Here is a 26,445-nt window from a genome sequence, read left to right as displayed (position 1 = left end):
CAAACGTTGACTCAGACCTCTGTGAAGGAAGGAAAAGCCACTGTTGAAGGCTTCAAGCTGAAACGGATTTTGACACTGCGTGGTCTTGTTTTCAGCTGAGAGGGCCGTTGACTACAGCACTGGCTGAGAGCTAAAGACTGGGTGCCATATTAAGTCATTTCTCAGAGCCTTCCTCTCCTCTGAACATCAATGGGCTGCAAGTGAATGGTGAGATGAGTAAGTGATGACAAAAACAAGGAATCAAGATGACGAGTCTCAAATGATGAACATTCAGAAGCAGCATGATGAAGAACCCAAGCACTGAATCACCAAAGGTGCTCCTCCATTGGTTTCATACCTGCTTTCACAACGATGGCCTCCGTTGAGGGAGAAAGAGCTTCGAGCTGACTGCTCCTCTTTTCTTTTCTCCTCCCGCATGCAAGCATTCAACCGGCTTGTTGATCATGTGACCTGGAGGCTCCCTCTGTCGGCCGAGCTAGCGAAAGCTCACACTGAGCATGCTCAGTCAGTTCAAATTTCAATTTTTTTTCTCCTGAGAGCAGGGCAACAACGATTTCAGGCAGCCATTTCATTGCTGGAAAGGAGCAGGAAAGGTATGGTGAAGCTATAGAAACATGAAGCTTTGCTGTCTACCACAGGAACCAGGAGAAAGACTGTGTTATCCTTAATCTGCTGTCGTCTCTCAAGAGGTCTTTATCTCTTCTGAGTCCCTTAGTAGGGCACAGATGCCACGAGAGACACAAGGCCCAGAGAAGCCAGTGGCAAAAACTAGTCACTATCAAAGCTGACTGATACATTTGTATTTTAAATCAAATGCAGAAATCAACATGCTGATGCTAGCACAGGCTAATGAAAAACAATGAAGTTTGGATATAGTCTTTACGAATCAGCTTCAATTTCTCTGTATCCAAAACTGAAATCATTTACATTAAACAAGAGATGTGTACTGGAGATGAAGGTAAAACGACTCCATCAAAAGATACTTGAGGAATAGCATTTTCACAGATACAGTTTCAACAGTACAATCTGGTACATTTTAACTGGATATTTAGCAATCAAGAGGAAACAGACTACCTCAAGACAAAACAATTTAAATTATGGTTATTACATATAGCTCTTTCCAAAGAAAACGTCATTTAAATTTCCAAGGAAATAAAAAAACAGGTTTTGAGCCCATGTTATGAGCATAGTCATTTCAAGGAAAACAAACCAACTATTAATGACTCATCCTGCGCTACACTTTTTTTATTTAATCAAACACTGTACAATGAGAATGTCCTGCCCCCTAAACCACCTAACAGTGACATCAAGCTAGGGCTGGAAGATATGACCTAAAATCAAAATCTCGATTTAATGAACGTTTTACTTAGATTACAATTAATGATCAATTATTTTTACATATATTATTATTATTATTATTATTATTATTATTATTTCGCCCTCATAGTTACAAATGTAAATCTGACTCATCGCTATTGCATGTGATCTTCAGTGATCTTGTCCCGTCCCTCTATATGCGTATTTACTCTAGGTTCTTACTGTCCATTTACACAGAACACATAATTGCGTCTAAAACGCGAGCGTTCAGGAATAGTTTAAAATATGCGCAGCGCAGAATGCCTACTCCACCATGTTGCCGTCAAATACAAAAGTTAACATGCCAACCTGTTACTGTAAACAAAAGCTCGGAACGCTTGCCCCGCCTCTGTGGTCTTCTGATTGGTCCACTGTTTTGGAACTGACATTGATGAGTGGTGCTGTGCATGTTAACTTGACCAGAGTCCCTTTAAGACAAGTCATTTCAATCGGCGGCCATCTTTGAAACGCCTCTTGGGCATGCAAGTGCAGCTCCTATCTCTCATCAAATTTGCCAAAACTGTTCACCAAGTTTACGATTAAATTTCATATTTGAAATCACCAATGAAATCTGACAAACAACCGCTTCATAAATATTGTTCCTTATGCTCCAATAGCAATAAAAAGCTTATTTTTTAGGCTGGATCAGCCAGTGCGTATGCGCAGTTCTGAGCGCACATCTCAAAACGCTGTTCCTATAACAACCGGGACTTCTAACAGCAGATGTATTGACGCGCTTTACCGATTAGTGATTGGCTCTTTTACTCAGAGGGCGGGGCTTACCGCGATAGAGCGGTCATAATGAGCGTTGCATTTTTCCCCATTCAAAACTATTAGGGCTGTTCAATTCCGAAAATTTCGGAATTGAGTACGATTCCGATTCCTGGTTCTGGAATCGATGAGATTCGATTCCAAGAATCGATTCCTCACTGTTTTTTTCGATTCTTGTTTTTTGTTTTTTTAGAGTGGAGGAGCCTAATTTCGCCATGACTGTAGAATATAAAGGTCTTAGAAAGTAGCCTTATCATAATATTAAGCTTTATTTTTTAAAAATGATGATACATTTCTGTATTTCAATTGAAATTTGGCCTGTATTGCACATGAAATTAGTCACAGCCCACAGCGCAGCAGTGGACATGCGTTTATTGCATGAATAGAAGGCGGCACATTTCAGCTGAATGATGTGTACTTTAACGCCGGTAGCCTATGCTTTGCTCAAAATTAACAAACTATACACTGAAACAAAATAACCAGAACAACAACACTGATATAAGAGCTGGTGGTTTATCTGTCAAATCAGATGCGCTCTCTGCGTTTTCTTTCAGAATTAGCATTGGCTGATAGAAAGGTTAAAAAAATAGTATTTTATTTAAGATGAAAATAGGATCAAGACCCTCGATCACGTCATGATCTATTCCGTCGTGCCAAATTCTGCCTCAAACTCAAACGAGCTCAGTACCGACTCTTTTCATTCAGTTTATTTTCGTGAATCGATTTTCTGCGACGTTTGATGACAGCAGCCGAGATTTGCAGCCTTCGTATGATGCTGCCTTTCGTTTGAGAGGCACCCATAGATAAGCTTTGTTGAACTGAAAACGGCTATGAATGGGCAGTCGATTCCCCTTGATACGATCGATTCCCAACATCTCGGAATAGATTCTTTTTGGAATCGACTCCTAGCCCTAAAAACTATACGACTGACATGTAACACACCACTCATGTACAGTGTTACCAAGTCCACGGTTTTTCCGCGCAATTGGGCTACTTTAACAATGTTGCCGCGGATTGAAGCGACCCCAATAACGTGATATTTAGCCCCTGGAATGCTAATATGACTTAGGAAATCCCACCAAAAAACGTGTATTTTATCCCCCCGGAATGTGTTTTTTACCGGGGACCCCCCTTGAAAAGCCATTCAGCTAGTTTTAAGTAGCAACTGGGCGGGGTTTGTTGTGACAACCTGGAAACCCAATGGGAACGTATAAACAGAATTAAAAAAACGATATAACCGACATGGGAAAATGACGTCGTTCTTACGTCGTACGTAAGTTCTGAATTTCGGTTTCGAATACTTTTCCATTAATCGTCCAACCCTACATCAAGTACAAAATAGTGATTTAAGGCTATGACACCACTGCATCCTATAAGCCATTTTATTAATTAATTTAAAAAAATGTATTCCCACCCAAACGTCTTAATACACCACCATGCAAAAGTTTGGGGTTGGTAAGATTTTCTTTTTTAAAAGAAGTCCCTAAATGCTCCAAGTCTGCATTTATTTGATCAAAAATACAGTAAAAAGTGTTTTTCTTTATATTTTCAAAATATAATTTATTCCTGTGAAGGCAAAGCTGAACTTTAACACCTATTACTCCAGTCTTCGGCGTTACATGATCCTTCAGAAATCTTTCTAACATGATGATTTGCTGCTCAAGAAACATTTCTGATTATTATTAAATGTTAACAATAATGCTGCTTATGATTTTTGTAGAAATTTCTTTCAGGATTCTTGGATAAATAGTTCAAAAGAACAGCATTTTGGTTTTATTTATTTATTTTCGAACACTTAAAATGTCTGTACTGCTACTTTTGATCAATTTAATGCATCCTTGCCAGAAAAGTATTATTTTTATTTTAAACAATCTGACGCCAACTTTTGAACAGTATGTAAATGTGAGTACTGCTTAACTACATTATTTTTCTTCAATACTCCCATATTGCCAGGAACCATGTAGCATTTCTATTCCAACTGGTCAAAAAAACAACAATAGATCTTTACAGCCTCATCTACATGACACAAATCTAGCCTACATCTCCATTTTATCAGAGCAATACAGAGCAGGAGGCCTAATCAGTTCATATAATGTAGCTCTGTAGCCTGCAGATTGCACTCTGAAAGAAATCTAGTGCTCTCGTACTCATTACTGATTCTATACAATTCTTCCATAGTCCTAATGCATTTCTCCAAGACAGAAGCCATATAGGGTTATGAATACGCTAACTATGAGGACTAAGAATGCTCTGCACGATAGCTAAACTTTTGCAGCAATGAATGGATCTCAAATGTAAAATTCCTTTTGATTTTGCAAGACTCATTTCTCAACACACATCAAGGCCTCGTCTTGCAACCTTGGCAGGGGCCAAAAAAGTCTCTTGATTGTCATTCTGCCAGAAAACTGCACTACTGACACCACCACAGAACAGGACTTCACAACCGAACCCTGCACAGCATACTAGGAGCTTCGCTCAGCCATTTTGTAGTCACCTCATAGCACAGAGAAACTGATTCCCCAGAATCATACTGAAGGCCCTCAAGATCTTTTTTCAGAGCACGATAATGTAGTTTCACATCTTCCAGGTGGGAAGCAGCTAAGATCGATGCTTTCCTGGATTTTTTGCAGCACAGCAATGGAAAACAATGAAAGGGAAGGAGGGAGAGTTACAAACCAAAAGAAAAGAGAGACAGAGTGGCTATTCACGAATCTCTCCTCAATCTACAGCTTGGTTTATATCACCCTATTATAAAAGAAATAGCAATATAACATGTAAACACACAGACGCAGACTTGTGTTTTGAGATTATAAATCCAGACGGCTCCAGGCATGCAAACAAGCTTCTTACAAATGCAGAGAGATCCTAGTATTCACCTCAAAGGAATCTACAACAGGACCAGCCAGTGAAACCAAGCTCATTGCCAGCAGTCTATGTTTTGCACTGCTGATTATAGGCGGCCGATGTCAGCACTCGGGTATCAGGAAAAGCATCAAGGATTGCCTGCATAATCGGCACGATTTGCTTGGCTGCTCAAGTTTATCCCATTTGCAAGTTCTTCTTTTCTGGCATTGAAGACAAAACGTAGTAAACCATCTAATAATGAAAATAACATTCTTGTCTAAGGCTCGACAGGAACTGGATTTGAGAGGCTGCAGTTGAGGACTTCAATGAGTGTTGAAAAAAATCTACCCTTAAACAGATTAGGAAATTTGTGATTATTCTTTCAAAAACGCTGAAGTTGCTGAAGAGACAGGGCAAGCCAATTAAATATGGTTTTAGGGTACAGCTACACCCCCAAAAAAATTTATCCAAGGAAAGCATTCGGTGGTCAGATTTGGGATGAGCGTCGAACCAATTCTCGCAGAACTGAGTTTAAGTCCAACTTCAAGCAGACCCGCTCTTTAGATCCTGGAACATGAGCTTAATCAGTTCAATCAGATGAATCAGATAATATCCAAAAATCAGAAGAAAAACTCATTTCAAAGCTGAAAAAAAGTAGATTTTTGGAGTACCAAGTCCATTTCTTTTAAAAACCCTACAGCAAACCAGTTGGGAGCAGCTATCTGGAAATACTTGTTCCTTTGACCACAAAAGCAAAAATGGAGATGGAAATAATCCTGCTTCATCAGAGGTCAAACCCTCTAGCAACATGGCTGTATCTGCCTTAAGCAGTGGTCTTCATTCATGGGGGAGGAGGAAACAAATTTACACTCTCCAAACGACTAGCTATCTTCCCACACATGCACCGTCCCTAAGCACAGGTCACATGACCAGCTCTCTGTAAAAAGCTCTGACATGGCCCACACTGAGCATGCTCAGATGGAGCTCTACTGTTCTTCACGAAGAAGGAAGAGCAGAAAAAAAACAACACTGCAGCCATTTCATGGAACGGGCTCTAGCTACAATCATTGGGCTCTTTGGTGTGTTTAACGCTGTTACTGTTGCTCAATCTAATACCATTGTGATATTTCGAAGGTTTCTGACTAGATTGAGAAGCAATACACAACCAGCACATTTTGAATGCGCATACTTATAAATGTGTCAAGCCTGTACATTTACACATAAACATGAATTATTAAGCATCGAACTTTGTTTCCTGCAATATAAAAGTCAAAAGTGCAATTTCAAACAATGTGGTTTGAATTTAAGCAAAACACATCCTTGAGCTAAACTGAAACAATAAGGGTTTTTTTTTAATGCTAAACAAAATTTGCTGAATCATTAGTCTTTTAAAATAGGTTTCACACCTCTGACTTTTTTTTTTGCAAATATCCAGCTGCTTTGAAATTTGAATGTCAACAGGAATTGAAAGAAATCAGAGATAAAATGCAAAGTATCAGGAAATGATTATTATGATTATTTGTATATAAAAACCTAAATAATCAGTTATAGATACATGTTTTCTAGCATGGGAAAATGACGTTGAGAACATTGTCTAATGTAGCTCCCTTCAATTTCCCAAAAGCACAGTTGAGTAGACACAAAATTAAGCATGAGTCTTAACTATAAGCGAGCCATAAAACAGCAAATAAATAATTGTTTTTGAGGCCTGAAATCATCAACTAAAAAAAAGCTCCTCTGACAACACATTTTGACTATGCAGCGTTTATTTTGTGTACACTATAGCTGTTTCCATCACCTTGTGTTTATGCGCATTTTGAAGCATCGAATCAGCAACGAATGATGTAAACTCCTAATTTAAAAAAATCCATTAATTTTTCAGAAAAAAAAAGAAAGAAAACGTTTTTAAACGTTTGCACTAAAGAGTTAATGTGAATAATGGGAGTTGGAAATGCATTTACCGAATAAACTCAGACGTAGCCTGATGGAACGCACCTACTTAATTTCACAATCCAAGTAGCATGACGCGTCCGGTGTGCGATAGAGTCAACAGTCACTAGAGTGTGACGAAAAGTGTGACTGCATATCGGCAAAAATCCAATAGTGTGCAAAAAAAAAAAAAAAAAAAAAAAAATGAAGCTACATTTAGAAAAACTTATATAAAAAAAGTGTTAGTGCTGCCTTCCAATTTTAAGTTTACTCAACTCAATTATCAACATTTTCATGTAGTACAACTTAACATGGCATGTTGACTAAACTTAAATTTTTAAGGTAGCACAAACACTAAGCTGAGTTTTTTTTTTACAGTGTAGAGTAGTAGGGCCCTATGATTTCCGTAATGTTGAAAACGTGGACTGAATAATGGAATCCAGTTCTTAAAATCGAATTTACTGTATAACGTAGGGATGGGATGGTGAGAAAATTTTCCCACTGGTTAATCAACGTGTGACAACAACGGTAATACCGGGGTCACTGGGAGAGGGGTTGGGGTGTAGTCCATTAGATTTTTTTCCTCTTTTCCACATTTTTCTTCACTTTTAAATAGCTTGCAAATGCCGTGCGCATTTTACTTTCACTTTCGAATTAGCAGCAATTCAGTGTCAATTGACTGAATTTTCAACAACAAAACAGTACGACAAACTCACTTATATTAAACACAGAATGATTCATTTATTAACAAAACAAATAAAAATACACCATGGTACAGGCCTGATAAAAAATAACTTCCACAAAGTTTAATTATAAAAAACTGAAAATCAGCAAACACAGTGGAACCAAATAAATAAGAAACAAATGTTCTTCCAGTGAGTTTCCAAAATCACCTTTTAGTTAAACACCAACAGTCAAAATCCAAAATGTTTTTAAAACAGGCACTTTTGTATTTTGTTTTGAAACAAAATCTTTCACCAACGCCTTGTTTTTCTCACCTTACTCATTAGCTCGACTCACTCTCCTCACGTAATAAATAAAATCTGATCTGCGATGCGTGACTGTTGTTCGGCACATTGCAGCAGCCACGTTCAGTTCGTAATTGTACAGCCTGCTCTCTAACTTAACTAAATGATTTTTATTACTAAAAAATAATATAAAAACAATGGTGGGGCTTAACACCGGTTCACATCGGTAACACCAACAATCGCAACAAGCCTAGTATAACGTCAAACGTCATTTGAGCTTTTGAAAACATGTTTAAAAGTGCATGTTTTTGAAAACAATACCGTTATCGTCTCCTTGTACACTATAAAAACACATTTTTGTGAAAATGGTGATGTCATGCCCATCTGTATTACATGATCAGTCAATCAATCATCAATTGCATGATCTTTACAAACTGACATTGCCATCTACTGGCCTGGCATGCATTGTTTTCACCAATCTGTGCGAATGGAGATTGTTTTGTACTTGAAACTTTTCAAAAACACAAATGAATTCCATTCAGCCCAAAGAGTATGAAACTATGAAATGAAGTATGAAAAAAAAACGTCCATCCTATTGTTGACAGCAATAGCCTAGTCGGCAGTGCGTCAACATATAACGCTGTTGCGTTATGGACGTCCCGAGTTCGAATCCTGGCTTGGTTGCTAATTTGGAAGGACAGCCTGATCTATCTATTGTCTGGCTTTTGCATTTGATTGCAATAAATGGTTGCCGAAGGCTCGAGTTCCACTAGCCAATTTTGCAATCTTGTAAGCTTAATTCACATAGATTCATAAAAACTTTGTCCACATTATTTATGCAGACATTTTGTTTTTCTTTCCGTATTTGTGAAACGGTGAGGCATGCACAAGTTTCTTAAAGTGTCATCGCCATCTACTGGCCTGGCATGCATAATACAGTGTTTTTAGCAATTTTCGCTGACCCGTATGAATGGGGATCATTTTGTACATGAAACTACTTAAAAACAGAAAATTTTTGTTTTTAATACAATGTTATCCTGTAAATGTACCCTTAAATGGCAAAACTACTTCTATTTAAATATGAAGTCTGCTTCAAAAGCGTTTCACCATTTAATTTGAAAAAAACTAATGTCAGATACACATAGAAACTCAAAGATCTTTACTTTACAAACCACCAAAAAAAAAAAAAAAATCTTGGTTTTAACTTGAAGAAATTATGACAGAAAAACATTAGTACAACTATAGTACTTCTTAAAATCATAACAATGCCGTTTATTAAAATATCATACAATTTTTCATCCATGCATGTTGCAGCACTCCGCTTTGCCAAAAAAATTAATTTAATTTTTTTAAAATGTAATTTAAAATTCGTTCATCCATTAATGGAATTGTTTAAGTTTCATCAGATCTCTGTAATTTTCGCGAACGTATCGCGATTCTCGCTTCAATCAATTCTGAGCTAAGTTTTCAACAGCAGATGGCACCGCGTGTTTTACAAACAGCCATACTCTCCTTGGGTCCAGTTCCTTACACACACACCACTTTAACCTAAAACAATCATTCATAAAGTCGAAAAGGTTAAAGCAAATTACAAGAGTGTTCTGTGGGCTGTTTACATTAATCCTGCATTCCAAAAGCTGGGGTGCAAGTACATTTAACCACTTCCATTACTCATCCTAATGCACAAACGCTCTTCTTCGTGAGCATTTAAGTGTGCGGCTGAAAACTGGCCTAAATCACCATCTGCTTAGTTAAAAACTAAGCTCTGAATCGATTCTAGAGAGAATCACGATGCATTCTGAAAAATCTAACTGATTTAATTACCAAACCCCTAAAAATCACATATTCTACAATTTAAATTAAAAAAAAAAAAATGAAGAAAAAAAGAACATTTAAAAATGCAAAGGGGGAAATTGTATTTTATGTGATTTGAAGACATCTACAAGCAAAACATCTACAATATATATAATAAATTATTTGTCTTTTAAGATTACCAAATATTATATGCCACAATACAGAAATAATTTTTGTGGGGCCCCATGTAGTTATAGTATCTGCCAACTAAATATATGTTTATTAATTACAGTTATCTTAAAAATGAGAAGTCTCTATTAAATAACACTTAAATTTGTTTCATTATTTAAAGTTGTATGTTTCATTTAAATAGCCAAAAAAATGAGATGGTTGGTGTGCAAGGCCACGTCTCGCAAGCTTAAAGTTAACAACCCCAGTAACTTCCTGTTAAGTTAATGGCCCTGCTGACTCTCAGACTGCATGTTTGATATCACCACTGGCAGTTGGCTGGGCGGGATCTTGCGGCTGTGGCCATGAGTGAGCTCGTACTCACTCCAAACGGAGTCATAATCATTTTAATGAGCTGCTGTCATTGTTACAGTTCCTGTTTTAGATGTATCCACCGCTAAACGTCAACTACAAAAAACACGGATTGTGGTTGCCACATGGGTGGTTCCTGACCACAACCAAACTTACTAGTAATCAAACTTACTAGTTTGCATCAAACACACTAACATAGCACATTCCATTCAGGCCAAAGAGTTCGACTTCAGTCTCAATCCATCACACTTCTATCCATCTAGACACGACTGAACATACAGCCTTTTCAAGAAGTGACTGAAAAATTAATTATGAACAAACTGTCCCATTTAAACCAAATACATACGTCCTCTTTGGAACTTTCTCCAAAAACTGCCCTTCTTTTTTGATTGCTAATTTGGAAGGATGGCCTGATCTAACTAAATCAGGGTTTTGCATTTTGTTGCAATAAATTGTTGCCTAAGGCCTGTTAGCCTAACTAATGTAACATTTAAAATTAAATAATCAAATGCAAAATAAGACTGCATAGGCTTCACTGTATAAAGTAAATGTAGATTAATCCTTGTTAAAGCTACAAATGTTAACTGGTCAGGAGCAGTGAAAGATTTGCTCTCTTGTTTGATTAACATTAATGACGTATGCTATGTTTCCGTCACCCAGTTTTAGGTGCATTTTGAAGTATCGCATCAGAAATGAGTGATGGAAACACCATATTTTAAAAAAAACATCCCTTAATTTGTAAAAACGTTTTTATGCTCACTTGAGGTGGTTTTTGACAGTGCTACACACACTTAAACCTAAAATAATCATTCATAAAGTTCAAAAAAAGGTTAAAGCAAAGTATAAGGGTGTTCACAGTGGGCTGCGTTTACATTAATCTTGTGTCAAAAAAAACATTGCCGGCGCCAACAGCCTCAAGGTTAGTGCGTCGACATTAGAGGTCGACCGATATTGGATTTTACCGATGCCAATAACTAGGTTGGACCACACTGGCTGATACCGATTAATCAACCGATAGTTTTTAAAATGGATACTTAACGGAAAATAAATAGTGCTCTATTATTTAAAAAAAAAGTAGCCTACTGAACCATACTTTGTAAATAAATAAAAATATTAATATTAATTATATATTGATCATTACAGTTAGTTCATTGTTCATTAATGTTAACAAAAGCAACTAAAACTTTTAAAATATATCAGTAAATGCTGAAATTAACACACTCTAACAAGGAACCATACTTCTATTCTACAGATTTTATGAATTCTAATGTTACAAACGGACTCATATTGTTACCATTACATCAACAATCAAGCTAAAGATGGCCATCTTTAAATATCTACACAAAGGCCACAGTATTGAAATTGCATACATACGGATATTGTGTACTTTCACAAATTATCTGCTTCTATTCTAGAACATTTGTGGTTATCTAATCAAAATATAAAAATATGTTAGTCACACAATGGGCAAAGAACTTATCTGCAACTATCCGGTATCAGACACACTGGACGTGTCGTGTTCAATTCAAGTGGCCGTCTACAAGACTTTATTTGATCACCAAACGGGCAAAAGTATACTGTACACACCTTTTCGTTGTCCGTGTTTTAAATCCACCTTTGAAGTGTCCTGCTCTGTGCAACGCACAGTGTCACATGTCTAAACAAACGGCACGTGCTGTCAGTGATTTCCGCCATTAGAGGCCGCTCTCATGCTGTATAACAAAGACTATAGGGACTGTAGTATAATGACGACCTTCTCAGCCGCTCCAGCAACGGACCCAACCCGAAAAAAAACTATCGGCATGGATTTTTGCCGATAAGCGACAGTTCCGCCAATCAACTATCGGTGCCGATTAATCGGCAAAACCAATACATCGGTCGACCTCTAGTCGAAACACAGCGCAACTGCGCTTACGGCGACCTGAGTTCGATTCCCGTCTAGGGGTCCTTTGCTAATCCCACTCCTCTCTCTCCTCGCACTGTTTTCCTGTTGTCTCTCTACTGTCCTATCTATAAAAGGCATAAAAAGCCCAATTAATTATTTCCTGAGAAAACCACAATGCATTCGGAAAATCTCAGCATCAATCAATGAATTGTGATGCACCGACTTATCAACACAGCCCTATATTTTGCATCCAGTTTCTTTCTTGGCTGTTTACGTTCACTTAAAGTTCGGTCGTCAGTCAACATCTGCTCTCGTCGTGCTAACGTCGGCGGGGGTTTGCCAGATTTAACATGTTGAATCGCTGTCGGGACATTGGGAAAAGTTAAAACTCTGACTGGATGTTCAGTTTAGCAAACGAGCCAGTGCCGAAGAATTAAAGTGAAAGTGATAAAAACGATTAAATAAATGAAGTCGTCACAAACAGAAGTCTGTTCTCATGTTACATGATTTTTCCCAAGCATTCCAATATGTGAATATTTTCCTAACAACATGAGCTGCTTAAAATAAAGAAAGTTATAAACATAAATGATATTCAAAGTAGTAAGCAAGCGCTGCTTTGTTTTACGTTTCGTATATCTGCATATATCTGGTATATCAATGTTTCAGTTTCTCATTTTGAATGATGAATATATAATATTAGGGTTGAGCGATATGGCAAAAAAATTTAATCTCACAAAAATCAGCAAAAAAACGCCCAGACCTAATAAAAAGCTGCTAATTTAGACAGATAAATCTTCTCACGCAAGCGCAGAATGCATGTGTAAGTTTACAGTTGGCTGTAGTCTGAGCAGCGTGTTCAAGTGCAGTATTCTGGTCCACACACGACCGTTTTGACATAACTTAGACATAACTCGCCCTGAGACATAACTCACCAAGGAGGGTATTTGAATTAATGTGTGTATTTGTCTGTTCAAGCGCAAGAAGATGCAAAAGAGAACTCAAGTGAAATTTATTTGAGCAAAAACCGAATAAAGTTTTATGCAAAATTATGTGGTTAAATAAATCACATGCCCACAATTTTTGGGGGAATAATTCTGTGGCTTCTCAGAAAATGATATTTTGAAGAATGTTGAGGGCCAAACTACATTATATCTCATCGTCTTTCTTTAATGGAGAAAAAAAAAATGATGACAGAATTTTCACTTTTAAGTGAACTATCCCTACTAAAAAACAAAGATTGCCACCCCTTCTCATGAGGTTTCAGCCTAGCCAAACAAGTTTATTTTTCCCACTGAAAATTTTTCACCAAGCCAACCTTCCTTGACTTTATGCCAAAGTCACACGTTGATCAGTTGCACAAGACATTTAGAAACAACAAAGTCAGCTTCAGACAATCACTGAATGCAGTCCCTAATGTATTTGTAGTGAATAATATGCACCTGGAACTTCCATACTAAATAAATGCTTCATCTTTGTGTTCTCTTAATTAAAAATACTCAACAAGAACACTCCAAGGAGAAACTCTCAACTGGACCATCTGCTTGATGTCTTCCACAGAACATTTCTCAAACAAAGGCTTGTATTACAGCCCATACTGTCACGCACCTTCATGTACTTCTTTCTTCATACCCTCCTTCCTACTAGAGACACTTGAAACTGATGAAAAGACCCAATCACGGGGCTCCCCCTGTCGGTCAATAAGTGCAAGTTCTAACCAAAGGATAAACATGGTAATATGTTTTCTGATATGATTTCCTCATAGTATTTCATATAGCGAGCGCCTAAACACTGTGCAGACAAGGCTGTCAGTAATAAACTGTTGTGCATTCAATTTTATGCAATATAATATATATCTGAGTTATGCAAAAAACTAAAACATTGCTGAATACCCCTTCCTTTGAATATGACTTAACAGGATGGCCCCTGTCAAAAAAAAATCCTATACAGTATTTTAACTGGAGTTTCTATCATGATTTGGAACTAATTCTTAATATTTTTATGTTTGAACCTTTAGGAAAATTTACATTAGGTGTCCTTAGGACAGTCAAAATTATTACAACCATTCCAAAAGGATTCCCTTGAGAATTTTAACAAGGGACACAACAGTTCTCCAAAGAGCAAACGCGTATCTGAAATCATTTTTCATGTAACCAGTATAACTTAATTTTAACCACACAACACTAATGTTGACAAGTGTTTTAGCACCAAGTAGCTCCTAGCTACAGCTTCCTGCATGAAAGATGCAACAAACTACTGGTATTACTGAAACCTTCCCACACACAAACGGAAGGCCGCTAGGTGTTTGGCTGAGGTATGAAGTGAAGCGTTTGTGGATGGTACAATAATATAACAATAATGCACTGCCGCTGTATTTACAATAGCAACACGGCAGCATCTGAAGCCGGATAGTGCCCTGGAACCAGCATAACAACAATCACCTTGCCGTGTACAAAGAGCACAGGGGAACTGTATTCAGGTTTCCAGGCAACAGCAGCCGCACTGCAAAAGGGGAGGCCGCCCCATTATTTCCTCTCACAAAGCTTCACGCGCACTCGCTCGCACAAAAGCACCGAGTTTTCATACTGAAACAGACCGTCAGGCGGGCTCTTTGAAAGAGCCGTGACGAAACCTGACCAGGATAGCCGCTCAAACCTTTAACCACCTGCTCAATATGCCTCAAAACGGTCTGTCAATTAGTCGCTTAGTCAGACTGACCGAAAACGCACGATTACACGGATAAACAAAGTTACAATGTAGAATCGTTGCTCTGCTCTTACCTCAGTTTTCATTGAAGCCATGGCTCCTCACCCCGAGACCCCGCCCCCTCAGGCTTACGTCACTGATTCACTTTCTTTCAGCTATGTGGAGTAGTGAAGTCCGACTCATTTCAGAGAATCGGTTCGTTCAAACTGGTTCAAAGAGCAAGTTCAAATACGGGGATTCGTGATTATTTTTTACGCCGTGAAGTAATTACGCCATCTACATGTAGCAGTGAGATTTTGGTTATTTTGTGCAGGTTGAGTTGTGCTCATTTGGCTTGGTTTTGGTAAAATTTCTGAGATTCAGAAATTCATCGATACGTAAACAACAACAACAAACACAACAAACAATAATAAGTTTTAAAAATCAGAAAGCTGTAAAATCTTTTTAGGTTTTTAAAAATGTATTTAGATTTTTGTAGTATTTATTTATTTATGGTATTTATTTATTTTTGTGGTATTTATTTATTTAATGTACCCCATGGCTGTATTTGTAAATCTTTAAAAAATATATCAGAAAGCTGTAAAATCTTTTTAGATTTTATTTTATTTATTTAGCCTTTTGTGTTATTTATTTTTTTATGTACCCCCTGGCTGTATTTGTAAATCTTTTAAAAAATCAGAAAGCTGTACAATCTTTTTGTATTTTTTTTTTTTATTTACTTGTTAGTATTTATTTATTTTATTATTATTATTAATTTTAATACACCCCCTGGCTGTATTTGTAAAAAAAAAAAAAAAAAAAAAAAAAATCAGAAAGCTGTACAATCTTTTTGTATTTTTAAAAATTTATTTAGATTTTTGTGGTATTTATTTATTTATTTAATGTACCCCCTGGCTGTATCTGTAGATCTTAAAAAATATCAGAAAGCTGTAAAATCTTTTTAGATTTTATTTTATTTATTTAGCCTTTTGTGTTATTTATTTATTTATTTTTTAATGTACCCCCTGGCTGTATTTGTAAATCTTTTAAAAAATCAGAAAGCTGTACAATCTTTTTGTATATACATATTTTTTTTTACTTGTTAGTATTTATTTATTTTATTATTATTATTATTTTTAATACACCCCCTGGCTGTATTTGTAAAAAAAATAATAATAATTATTTTTTTTTGCATTTTTAAAAATTTATTTAGATTTTTGTGGTATTTATTTATTTATTTATTTAATGTACCCCATGGCTGTATTTGTAAACCTTAAAAAAAAAAAAAAAAAAAAAAAAAAAAAAAAAAAAAAGCTGTTAAATATTTCTAGATTTTTTAACACTGTGTTGTTTATTTATTATTTATTTTTTTAATGTACCCCCTGGCTGTATTTGTAAATCTTTTTGTAAAAAATCAGAAAGCTATTTTATTTAATTTTTACAAATATTTTTATTTATTTACTTTTAAGTATTTATTTATTTTATTTTTTTTTTAATACACCCCCTGGCTGTTTTTGTAATAAAAAATAAATAAATAAATAAATAAAAATAAACAAACACCCTGGAGTGGTATATTGTAAGATCTAAATTAAAACATTACTGTTTATTACGTGTTTTTAATTATGTTTTATTACCAAGCGTTTTATTGTAATTTTATATGTCCCAGGTCAATCTGTTGCAGCCATGATGCATCTCATAAGACAACATCTAATCATTTAAAATTTAACATAATTTGTATTCCCTGCTATAGCCTATCGGTTTTATTGGCAACTGTGACAGACCCTGTGGGTTTCTACTGTTAATTACTAAATCCACTAAATCCTAATGGAATATGTCCCAAAATACATTACAGAATATGTTTTTTTTTGTTTTTTTTGTAAAACTTTTTGTAAAGGAGTCAGTGGTGAATTGAACCGATTCAGTCCAGTTCGTAAATGAACTGTTCACTCCAGTTTTTTCAAATAGATCAAATGATTCATTGAAAAGATTCGATTCAACAATCGATTAGTTTCTGAATCGGACAGTGCTAACCTTTGCTCATCATTCATATGGAAATAATACAGAGCTTTGAACATTCTTGTACCAGGCTTATTTCTAACCAAGCCATTTTAAAACCTAACCTGGTCTCCCAGCATGCCCAAGCTGAAAACTTCCTAAAACCCCCAACAGACAACAGGCCAGCCAGACCACAAAACCAGCATAGGCATTTTATTTCAACAGGAAGTAACTTATTTCAGACCATCCATTAACATTTTCCATTCACATTTCTTTCTGGTTTCGTGACTCCATCTTTCCTTTAGGCTTTTGTAGTGTCTACCATCCATGGCGACTACACACCGATGTCCATGTCCTTATGTGGCACTGTGATAATGATGGATTGGGATCAGTTTCTATGGCAACAGGAAAGAGGCAGCAGGCAGTGCTGGAGGTGTAGCTGGTCGCCTTGATCTTTTACCCCCTATTTCCTTCTGTTGCCATCCAGAAAACTGAGTGAGAATCGCTGAAAACCAGGCGATCAGTTGCTGTTCTAAATGATGTTTATTCAAGTGAATTTATTCAGGACTACAGAGATACATTATGTGATACAACAAATTGTTTAATAACCATTACTAATGTGTATTTTGTCACTGATTATAATTTAGGGGACATATCTTTTTTAATCAATTACCCACCAACAAAGGAAAATTTGCAGATAATGTACTCACCCTCAAGTCATCCAAGATATAGATGAGTTTGTTTCTTCATTGGAATAGATTTGGAGAATATTTAGCATTACATCACTTGCTCACCAGTGGATGGGAATGGGTGCCGTCAGAATGAGTCCAAACAGCATCACAATCATCCACACGACTCCAGTCAATCAATTAATATTGTGTGAAGTGAATAGCAGTGTGTTTGTAATAAACAAGTCCATCAAGACTTTTTAAGCTTGCTTTCTTTAACCATTGCTTCTGGCTAAATGAGTCATTTTGTGCAAATGTTAGATTTTACTTTAACTATTCCTTTAAAAAAATAAATAGGATAAATTCTGATTTCATATTGAGCTGAATATAGCGATTACCAGGGTTCAAGTGCTTTAAGGCATTTAAACACATATGAAAAAAGACGTTACATAATAATTAGCAAGCCTGTAATGACCTAAATCAATATTTTAATCCAGATCATTTATCATTGAAATACAGTGTTTTTGAATCCTTTTTAACTGTTATAGAGCCAGCTATAGTCCGATCTCCCCAAAACTTTGCACGCTTGTTTAGAATTAACAGTAGCATGTACTTAGCAGGTTTTGTGAAGTTTTGAGTTTTTGTTTAGACTTTATAGGCTTTTGGCTATATTTGGACAGGCCCCTTTTCTAAACGATACCATTACAGTTTCCCCAAGGGTAAATTTATTTATTTATTTATTTAGATAATTATTGACCTAGAGAGTCCAGAGAATTGTACCGCAGTGTTTTTTTTTTCCAGATCTTGGACTTTTTTTCTCAATCATTTAACAAACAATTTGATTGACAGCAGCGGTTCTAGAGGCAAAGTTGTTCGGAAAGAGGAGGTCTATCATATTATATGACTATTTTGTGTATGTTTGAAAAACCGTGCAATATACAATTGTTTACACACTTGAAATATTAGATATTGGTTTTAGATAGTCATTCAGGCTGGTCTTAGTCATTGCTGGTCAGTAGGCTGGTTTTAGAGGGCTTTTGGCCACTTCCAGGCTGGTATTAGCTGGTGAGGCTGGGAGAACAGCTGGAACAACCAGCTAAAACTAGCCTGACCAGGCTGGGAGACCAGCTAAAACTAGCTACTTCCAGCCTAAACCAGCTAAAACCAGCCAACCAGCCTAGATTGGTTTTAGCTGTTTTTTTTCAGCAGGGCAGTGGCCGATTTTGTTCAAATTTCTCACAGACTTTTAGGGCCGTGAGTCAACAGTTTCATTCCGATCGACCTCCGTTAACTTTGCCTAATGCTTTGTCAAAGTGCATCGGCCAATGGTGGCCATGCTTTTTGAGAGATGCAAATGTCCTAATAGGTGCTTGCGTCACATTAGACCGAGACCGTGCATACTGATTTTCATGCCAGTAGGACAAATGGAAGCGTAGTTAAGGCCGTTTTTATGTTCCCTCTTGCAGCACCAACAAGTGGCCAAGCTCTATGACTTTTTCATGTTACCTCAGATTCAGCTTTTATATGTGTTTGGTAAAGAGATCTCATGCTATTCAAAAGTTATAGCCATTTTGGTAAAAGCAGCCCTGCTTTCAAACATTTTGGCGTCCCTTTGCAACAGCGAGTTGAAAGTTCAACATTTTTGATAATTATTGATATATTTACTCTCCAGAGAATCTTCCTGCACTGGTTTGGTTCCGATCGGGCGAAAAACCTATCGGGCGATTCTTGGCCATTCCAACAATTACAATATGGTTTCAGCGCTACGCACTTCAACCCCTTATAAATGAACAAATAAATATTCATTTGTTTATCACGAGTAATTTTAAAATTAGAAATTCAAATGAGTAACATCTTAAGGGGAAAAATGAGAATTTAATGATTTTATTTGCTGTACAAGTTTCATTTTGTCACATCTTTACACAGAACACTGATCCACGATCGTGCTACTTTATTTCAAAACCTGCTGGAAAATCCAGGGAAAGCAAAGTACCACACAATGATGAAATAAAACTTGATAAAGCTGTTGAACCTTTGATGAAAAGGAAAAGACAGAACATAGCACATGTAAATAACGAAGAAATAACTGTTTGTCCATACTGCAATGTCAGCATTTTGCACAATTTAATCATTTCTTTTTCCTGCAGTGCTAAAATAACTATCTACTATCCCTCATGACTCTTTCTGCTGCCAACAGAAAGCCAAAGAGGCTCGAGAGGCAAATGCAGAGAACGGTGAAAGCGATACAATGTCTTTTTTACAATTACACTGAGACCAGTGATGCATCAGATTCACATTAAGGCAAAATGTGATTACAAAACAGAGACAGCTGTTCAAGTCAGGGTTTTCTGTACTGGATTTTGATGACAAACGATAATAAATGTGAATTTGAATGTTTTTAACATTTGTGCAGTGGCTGAAATGTTAACAGTGCTGCTCACAGTGAAGAAACACAATCTGAATTTGAGTTTAGGTGCACTGTTAGAAGTCACAGTGGCCTGCTGGGATACAATCAGCAGTCAATTTACCTTGATATGAATACGAATGGGTCATTCAATAATATCTGTACCTTTTGCAGTCTAACAAGATGATTCAAAAGTACATTTTTGAACAATTTTAAACATGTTATGATGTTTAACTGTTAATAAACTGCATTGATTCATTTCATGCTACAAATATCAGTTTTTTAAAATACAGTTTCCACAATCAATCACAATCAGACCGTCAATTTACCCTACTTACAAATGTAACAAAATATAAGACTTTTCTTTGAAGTGTTTGCATTCTGAAAGGTTTATAATGTTATGACTTTCAGAGAGGGAAATATGAAGCAAACAGGGTGAATGCATAACCCAGGCACAATAGATCCATTTTATGTCCAACAAAATTACATAGGTCAGAAAATCAACCCTCATGATGAAAATAAAATAAAGCTACTGGACTTTCGTTAATTCTTAAGAAACATACATATTAGCACATGAATGCATCAGCTTTTCACTGTTAATTTTTTTTTTTACATACTGAATGACCCACTGATTTTTCGATCTCAGCACTGTAAATGGTACATACATATACATTTTAAATAAACACTCAGGGAGAGAGTGAAAAGATAGAGAATATCACATAATTTAGTACTTAAAACATGTCTTTATACAAAATCATTCATGATATACACTACCAGTCAAAAGTTTTTGAACACCAAGATTTTTAATGTTTTTTAAAGTCTTTTTCACTCACCAAGCCTATATTTATTTGATCCCAAGTACAGCAAAAACAATACAGTCCTAAAGTATTTTTACTATTTAAAATCATTTACAAATCATTCTAATATGCTGATTTGCTGTTCAAGAAACGTATTATTATTATCAATATTTACAACAGTTGAGTACATTTTTTCAGGATTCTTTGATAAACAGAAAGATCCAAAGATCAGCATTTATCTGAAATCTGGGAAAGAAATTACAGAAAAGAATAGTTTTATTCAGCAAGGATGCTTTAAATTGATCAAAAGTGATGATAAAGACATTTATAATGTTACAAAGGATTTCTGTTTTGTTCTTCTGAACTTTCTGTTCAACAAAGAAATCTGAAAAAAATCTACTCAGCTGTTTTCAACATAGTAATAATATAACAAATGTTTTGAGCAGCAAATCAGAATATTAGAATGATTTCTGAAGGATCATGTGACTGGAGTAATGATGCTAAAATTCAGTTTTGAAATCACAGGAATAAATGACATTTTAAAATATATTTAAATAGAAAACAGTTATTTTAAACAATAAAAATATTTCAAACTTTACTCTTTTTGCTGTACTTTCAATCAAATAAATGCAGGCTTGGTGAGCAGAAGAGACATTAAAAATCTTACTGTTCAAAAACTTTTGACTGGTAGTGTAGCTGGGCTTCCTTTGCTGACAGAATCAAGTACTAAACTTCCAACACTGAACTAAAAATGGAACTTGATCATTTAGATTTTGGAGAAGGATTTGAGAAAACATTCCCAAACACAGACACACACACACACATATAAAAGTGCCTTTTGTGCTTCAATTTTTCAATTTCTTCAACAGTTCAAGGGTCTGAACAAGTGTTTCAGAAAAAGCGTTTGCCATATTGAAGGACTGTATGCAACAATCCAAGTACAGCCTAAGGCCTCGCCGGAAATCCATCATAAATCTCCAATCGCTGTGGGCTAGTATGAGAATATCAATGCATAAGACCAAACAAATCACATACAAAGACATATACAGCTCGAATCAATTTCAAACAATGCATATCAGAAATTTCCAACATCTAACATATTACCAGCACTGATCTGGAGGGAGAAAAAAAAAAAAAAAAAAACATACACACACACACTAAGAATGACAGTTCTTTGAAATACTTTGAAATAATAATTCTAGCGTGAAGTGGTAAACCCCAGAAAAGAAAAATCTGATTACGTTGCTGTTTTGTGTAAAATAAGGTAACAAAATGACAGACAGGAGTCTGAAGTGCCATCCTAAAAAATGCAGTTCTCATTTAAAAATGATATGTAATATGTTGGCTACCGTTTGGCCAAGTGATAATGATGTATGTGCCCAAAATGATTGACTACATTGGTATTCCGCAGCTGTATCCACACAGTGTCCATTTGGTAATGAGATGGATTTTAAAAGTCAAATGAAAACTTCCAACATCAATCATAATCAATAAATAAAACTTGTTCTTTCCAGAGTAACTTTCTCTGCAGCCCAGTGTTTTCGTCAAGAGCCATTCCCGCTGGCATAAGCATGGAGTGCCTTATAACTCGCAATGGATCGTCACTAGTAAAGGAGTATTTTTTCCCTCAAAGAGATAGAATTCAAAATTTAGGGAGCATGTTTTGTGATGAGCATTGTATAAGGCCAGCCTTGGTTGAATGAAAAACGTCAAAACGTTACAGATGCTGGTATTCGTTTCACAAGGACTCTGAGTTTGTCTCGTCTTGGGCTTGCTCAAGAGTGCTACATCTTCTTAGGCACTGAAACATTCTTCCTGTACAGTTTCAGGGTTGTTTTCTCCAATAATCTGAGGGGGTTAACAAAAAATTATATGTTTTGAACAGACTTGGTTCATGGAGAACAAGAGCCAGGTTTATTGGCCTGGCTGCAATGTCTGTACCGTCCACCAGGGGGCACCAGATGAATGGCGTGATGAAGAAACAAGACCCCGTGTGGGTCTACCTCATGCTACTGTTGAAGCTGGAGTTGTTGCTACTGCAGCTTTCCTCGTAAGTGGGAGGCGGCTCTGAAAATGAGACATTTTTGAACAAATAAATTTAAATAAATCTGCATTTAAAGGGACAGTTCACCCAAAGTGAAAATTCTGTCATTAAATATTGGATTATAAATAAATATGGGACAGATGTTGATCCACTGATGTCACATGGACTATTTTATCCATGTTCTTTCTGGACCTTGAACGCAGAAGGACCTTTCTGTTTATGGAACGTCAGAAAGCTCTTGGATTTGATCAAAAATATCTTAAATTGTGTTCTGAAGATGAACAAAGTTCTTACAGGTTTGGAACGACATGAGGGTGAGTAACGACAGAATTTTCATTTTTGGGTGAACTGTCATATTCACACTGTGACACCCAGGGTCATATCTAGATGGCAATACTCTTTTATGAAAATACAAGATTTACATTTGCTGCTATTGAGGTTAGGGTTTCACTGACTAGTCGATTAGATCTGAAACTACATGATATTTTGGGTCAGAGTTGAATAGTTCAAATGATTTCATTTGTGCTTACTCTAGACATGCTGACAAGTTACAGCTTGTTGCCTGCTCTTAAGTATTTGAGGGTTGTAACATTAACCTTAGTTGAAATGTATTCCGATATATGAACAAAATATTAACAGAAGCCTCCAACCAGAAGTAACTTCTGGAATAAAATGGCAAACCGATTGGATTACAACAACTAGCTTTAGTTCAGTTTTAATGTAGATGATGATGTTGACATTTATGCTTGATTACATTTTAAGAGAGAACATAAGCACTAATGGCTCTCAAGCAAAACTTATCTGAACTATAATAATAGAACAAATAACAGAAAGACCGAGAGACAGACAGATTAATGTAAAATTTTGTAGTAAAATGATGTATTAATCTTAGACCTTGTTGTTGTATTTAAAGTAGGGCTGCAACGATTAATTGAACGACTTGTGAGGCGCGTTTAGTCAATGAAGCCAGTACCTTGATTAGTAATAAAGCTCCATCACGTGCGTTCAGTACACAGAGCAAGTAATACACAGAGCCGTAAAGCACTGACAAGCTACGCCAAAATCGCGCGCAAGATTTTGGCGTAGCTTGTCAGTGCTTTACGGCTCTGTGTATTACTTGCCGCTCCAGCTGAACGCACGTGATGGAGCTTTATTACTAATCAAAGTACCGGCTTCATTGACTAAACGCGCCTCACGACATTGTTCGATTAATCGTTGCAGCCCTAATTTAAAGGGAACCACGGGTATTAAGACTTGCATGGCTTGATATACAATTTAAATGATGTCTCTTACTGAAATATGCAGTACAAAACTACAACAGTGTTTTAGTGCCACCTTAAAAAAAAAAAATCTAAAATGACAAGATTAAAGCCATAATATTTCGAGAATAAAGCTGAAATATTTTCAGAATAAGGTCAAAATTACGTGAATAAAGTCAATGTTTTGAAAAAAATTGAAATTACAAGAATAAAGTCTAAATGTTTTGAAAAAGTTGAAATTACAAGAATAAAGTCTAAATGTTTAGAGAATAAAGTCGAAATATTTCGAGAATAAAGTTGAAATGTTTAAAGAATAAAGTCAAAATGTTTAAAGAATAAAGTCTAAATGTTTTGAGAATAAGGTCGAAATATTTCGAGAATAAAGTCGAAATGTTTTGAGAATAAAGTTGAAATTTTGAGAATGAAGTCGAAATGTTTCGAGAATGAAGTCGAGATGTTTTCGAGAATAAAGTCGAAATTTCGAGAATAAAGTTGAAATTTCGAAATTAAAAGACAAAATGTTTTGAGAATAAAGTCAAAATGTTTTGAAAATAAAGTCGAAATTTCAAAATTAAAGATGAAATGTTTAGAGAATAAATTTGAAATATTTTGAGAATAAAGTCAAAATGTTTTGAAATTAAAGTCTAAATATTTTGAGAATAAAGTTAAAATGTTTAGAGAATACAGTGGAAATATTTCGAGAATAAAGTGAAAATATTTTGAGAATAAAGTGGAAATATTTCGAGAATAAAGTTGTAAAATTTTTAGAGAATAAAGTCAAAATATTTAGAGAATAAAGTCGAAATATTTCAAGAATAAAGCCAAAATGTTTCGAGAGTAACGCTGAAATGTTTCAACAATAAAGTCGAAATTAAAGTTATATTATTTTGAGAGCACAGCCTGCTCATGCAAATGGCCCAGATTGGGAGCACCGGGAGAAGTTGCCAGGCCACCGGAATTTATATGAATATATGTGGGATTATTAGCAGAAATCATACCATGTGTTATAATATTTAACGTCTTCCATTCATTATTTGTACTCCGCCAACCACCAAGTAATCGCAATAATTTTGTGCTTTGTTGCTTTTAATATAACACAGCTCAGCTTTCAAATTCTGTCAGTTTTAGCACGAAATACAAATCAACTTGAAAATAAACAAGCTGCATGTCAGTCCTGCAAGACTTTTTGGAGAACAAGTGAAACCACCTAGACACGACCCTTAAAGAGTACTAATTCTCAACTAGATGACTCACCGTGTGGGTATTCCCAGGTGCTGTATTCAGGGGGCAGAATGAGGGGACAGGAAGTGGGCACTGGTGTTGCATTACCATCTGTGAAGAAAGGTATGGTGGCCCCTGTTGACAAACAGAACACAGGAGCGGAGCCATCTGATGATTGGGCTGCCTGTGGCACGACTGGACCAGACGCTTGACCGAATGCACTGGGAGACATGGTGAGAGGCACGCCGGACTGGTCCTGCTGAGAATGACTCTTGGTGGGGATCTCCTCACTGTCTACTCCTCCAGCACCCAGCTCACCCAGGTTATCCTCCGCAGGAGGTGCGCTGGGGACTACGGCCGCAGGGCTAAAGCTTGGCATAGCTGGCATTGGAGCACCTTGAGCGATGGGGTGAGGAATGGAGGGAGTCAAGTTTACAGCAATGTTCCCAATGTAGATGGGTAACGTGACCACAGCCTCTGGAGATTTTAGTGAAACCTGTGAGGAGGAGACAAGACGCCAAGATGCACTTCAAGAAAAGACCTTTAGGGAATAGTTAACGCAAAAATAAAAATCATGTTCATGAGATTTGTGAACAAATCATTCTTTTGAGTGGGGACTTTACAGTGAATCAGTAGAATCAGATGATATGTTAGACTAACCTGATGTGGTTAGTCAAAAATAAAACCTCCAATCTTTTCTATGAACTGGTTGATCCAGGTCCCAAAACTGCTTTGAATGATTCATGAATCAGACTGAATAAGTTTTTGAAATAAACTCATTGAATTTTTTTTTTTATGAATTAGTCGGTCCTGTTCACAAACTTCAGTCAGACATTTTCAATGAACTGGTTCATTCAGGTCACAAAGGTGTTCTAAATGATTCTTTCATTAATCAGACTGATTCAGTTCTTGAATTCAACTCACCAAGTCAGATTTTTTCAATGAATCAGCTGATACAGTTCACAAAACTGCTCTGAATGATTCTTTCATGAGTTTGACTGATTTGGTTCCTGAATTCAGCTCACTGAGTCAGATATTTTCAATGAATCAGTTGATCCAGTTCACAAAACTGTTCTGAATGATTCTATCAATAATCAGACTGATTCAGTTCTTGAATTCATCTCACTGTGTCAAATATGTTCAACAAATCAGTTGATTCAGTTCACAAAACTGCTCTGATTGATTCTTTTATGAGTTAGACTGATTTAGTTTTTGAATTCAACTCACTGAGTCAGATATTGTCAATAAACTGGTCGTTCCAGCTCACAAAAATGTTCTGAATGATTCT

The 26,445-nt window shown here is 36.2% G+C and overlaps 2 protein-coding genes across 10 annotated transcripts in view; both read right to left on the bottom strand.

Annotated features, from left to right (window-relative positions):
- Positions 1 to 14,922, bottom strand: part of ehmt1b (euchromatic histone-lysine N-methyltransferase 1b) — a 36,664-nt gene extending 21,742 nt beyond the window's left edge. For 4 of the 9 annotated variants that reach the window (XM_051093537.1, XM_051093538.1, XM_051093540.1 and 1 more), the window contains exon 1: positions 5,004 to 5,864. In XM_051093537.1, coding sequence (XP_050949494.1) covers positions 5,004 to 5,048 — 45 coding nt within the window. In that variant the 5' untranslated portion in view covers positions 5,049 to 5,864. Of the gene's footprint in view, positions 1 to 337; positions 456 to 1,665; positions 1,690 to 5,003; positions 5,866 to 14,864 lie in introns of those variants that run through there. The other 5 variants (XM_051093546.1, XM_051093542.1, XM_051093539.1 and 2 more) reach the window with 4 other exon arrangements.
- Positions 14,923 to 19,287: 4,365 nt separating this feature from the next.
- The window catches only part of arrdc1b (arrestin domain containing 1b), a 41,412-nt gene continuing 34,254 nt past the window's right edge, over positions 19,288 to 26,445 (bottom strand). Inside the window, exons 7-8 of the mRNA XM_051093155.1 lie at positions 25,191 to 25,653; positions 19,288 to 22,700 (exon numbers count right to left, since the gene is read on the bottom strand). Of these exons, the coding sequence (XP_050949112.1) occupies positions 22,633 to 22,700; positions 25,191 to 25,653 (531 nt within the window). The 3' untranslated portion in view covers positions 19,288 to 22,632. The remainder of the gene's footprint in view (positions 22,701 to 25,190; positions 25,654 to 26,445) is intronic.

The sequence above is a fragment of the Labeo rohita genome, chromosome 21, assembly GCF_022985175.1.
Source record: "Labeo rohita strain BAU-BD-2019 chromosome 21, IGBB_LRoh.1.0, whole genome shotgun sequence".
Lineage (NCBI taxonomy): Eukaryota > Metazoa > Chordata > Actinopteri > Cypriniformes > Cyprinidae > Labeo > Labeo rohita.
This window is presented reverse-complemented; position numbering and strand designations above follow the sequence as displayed.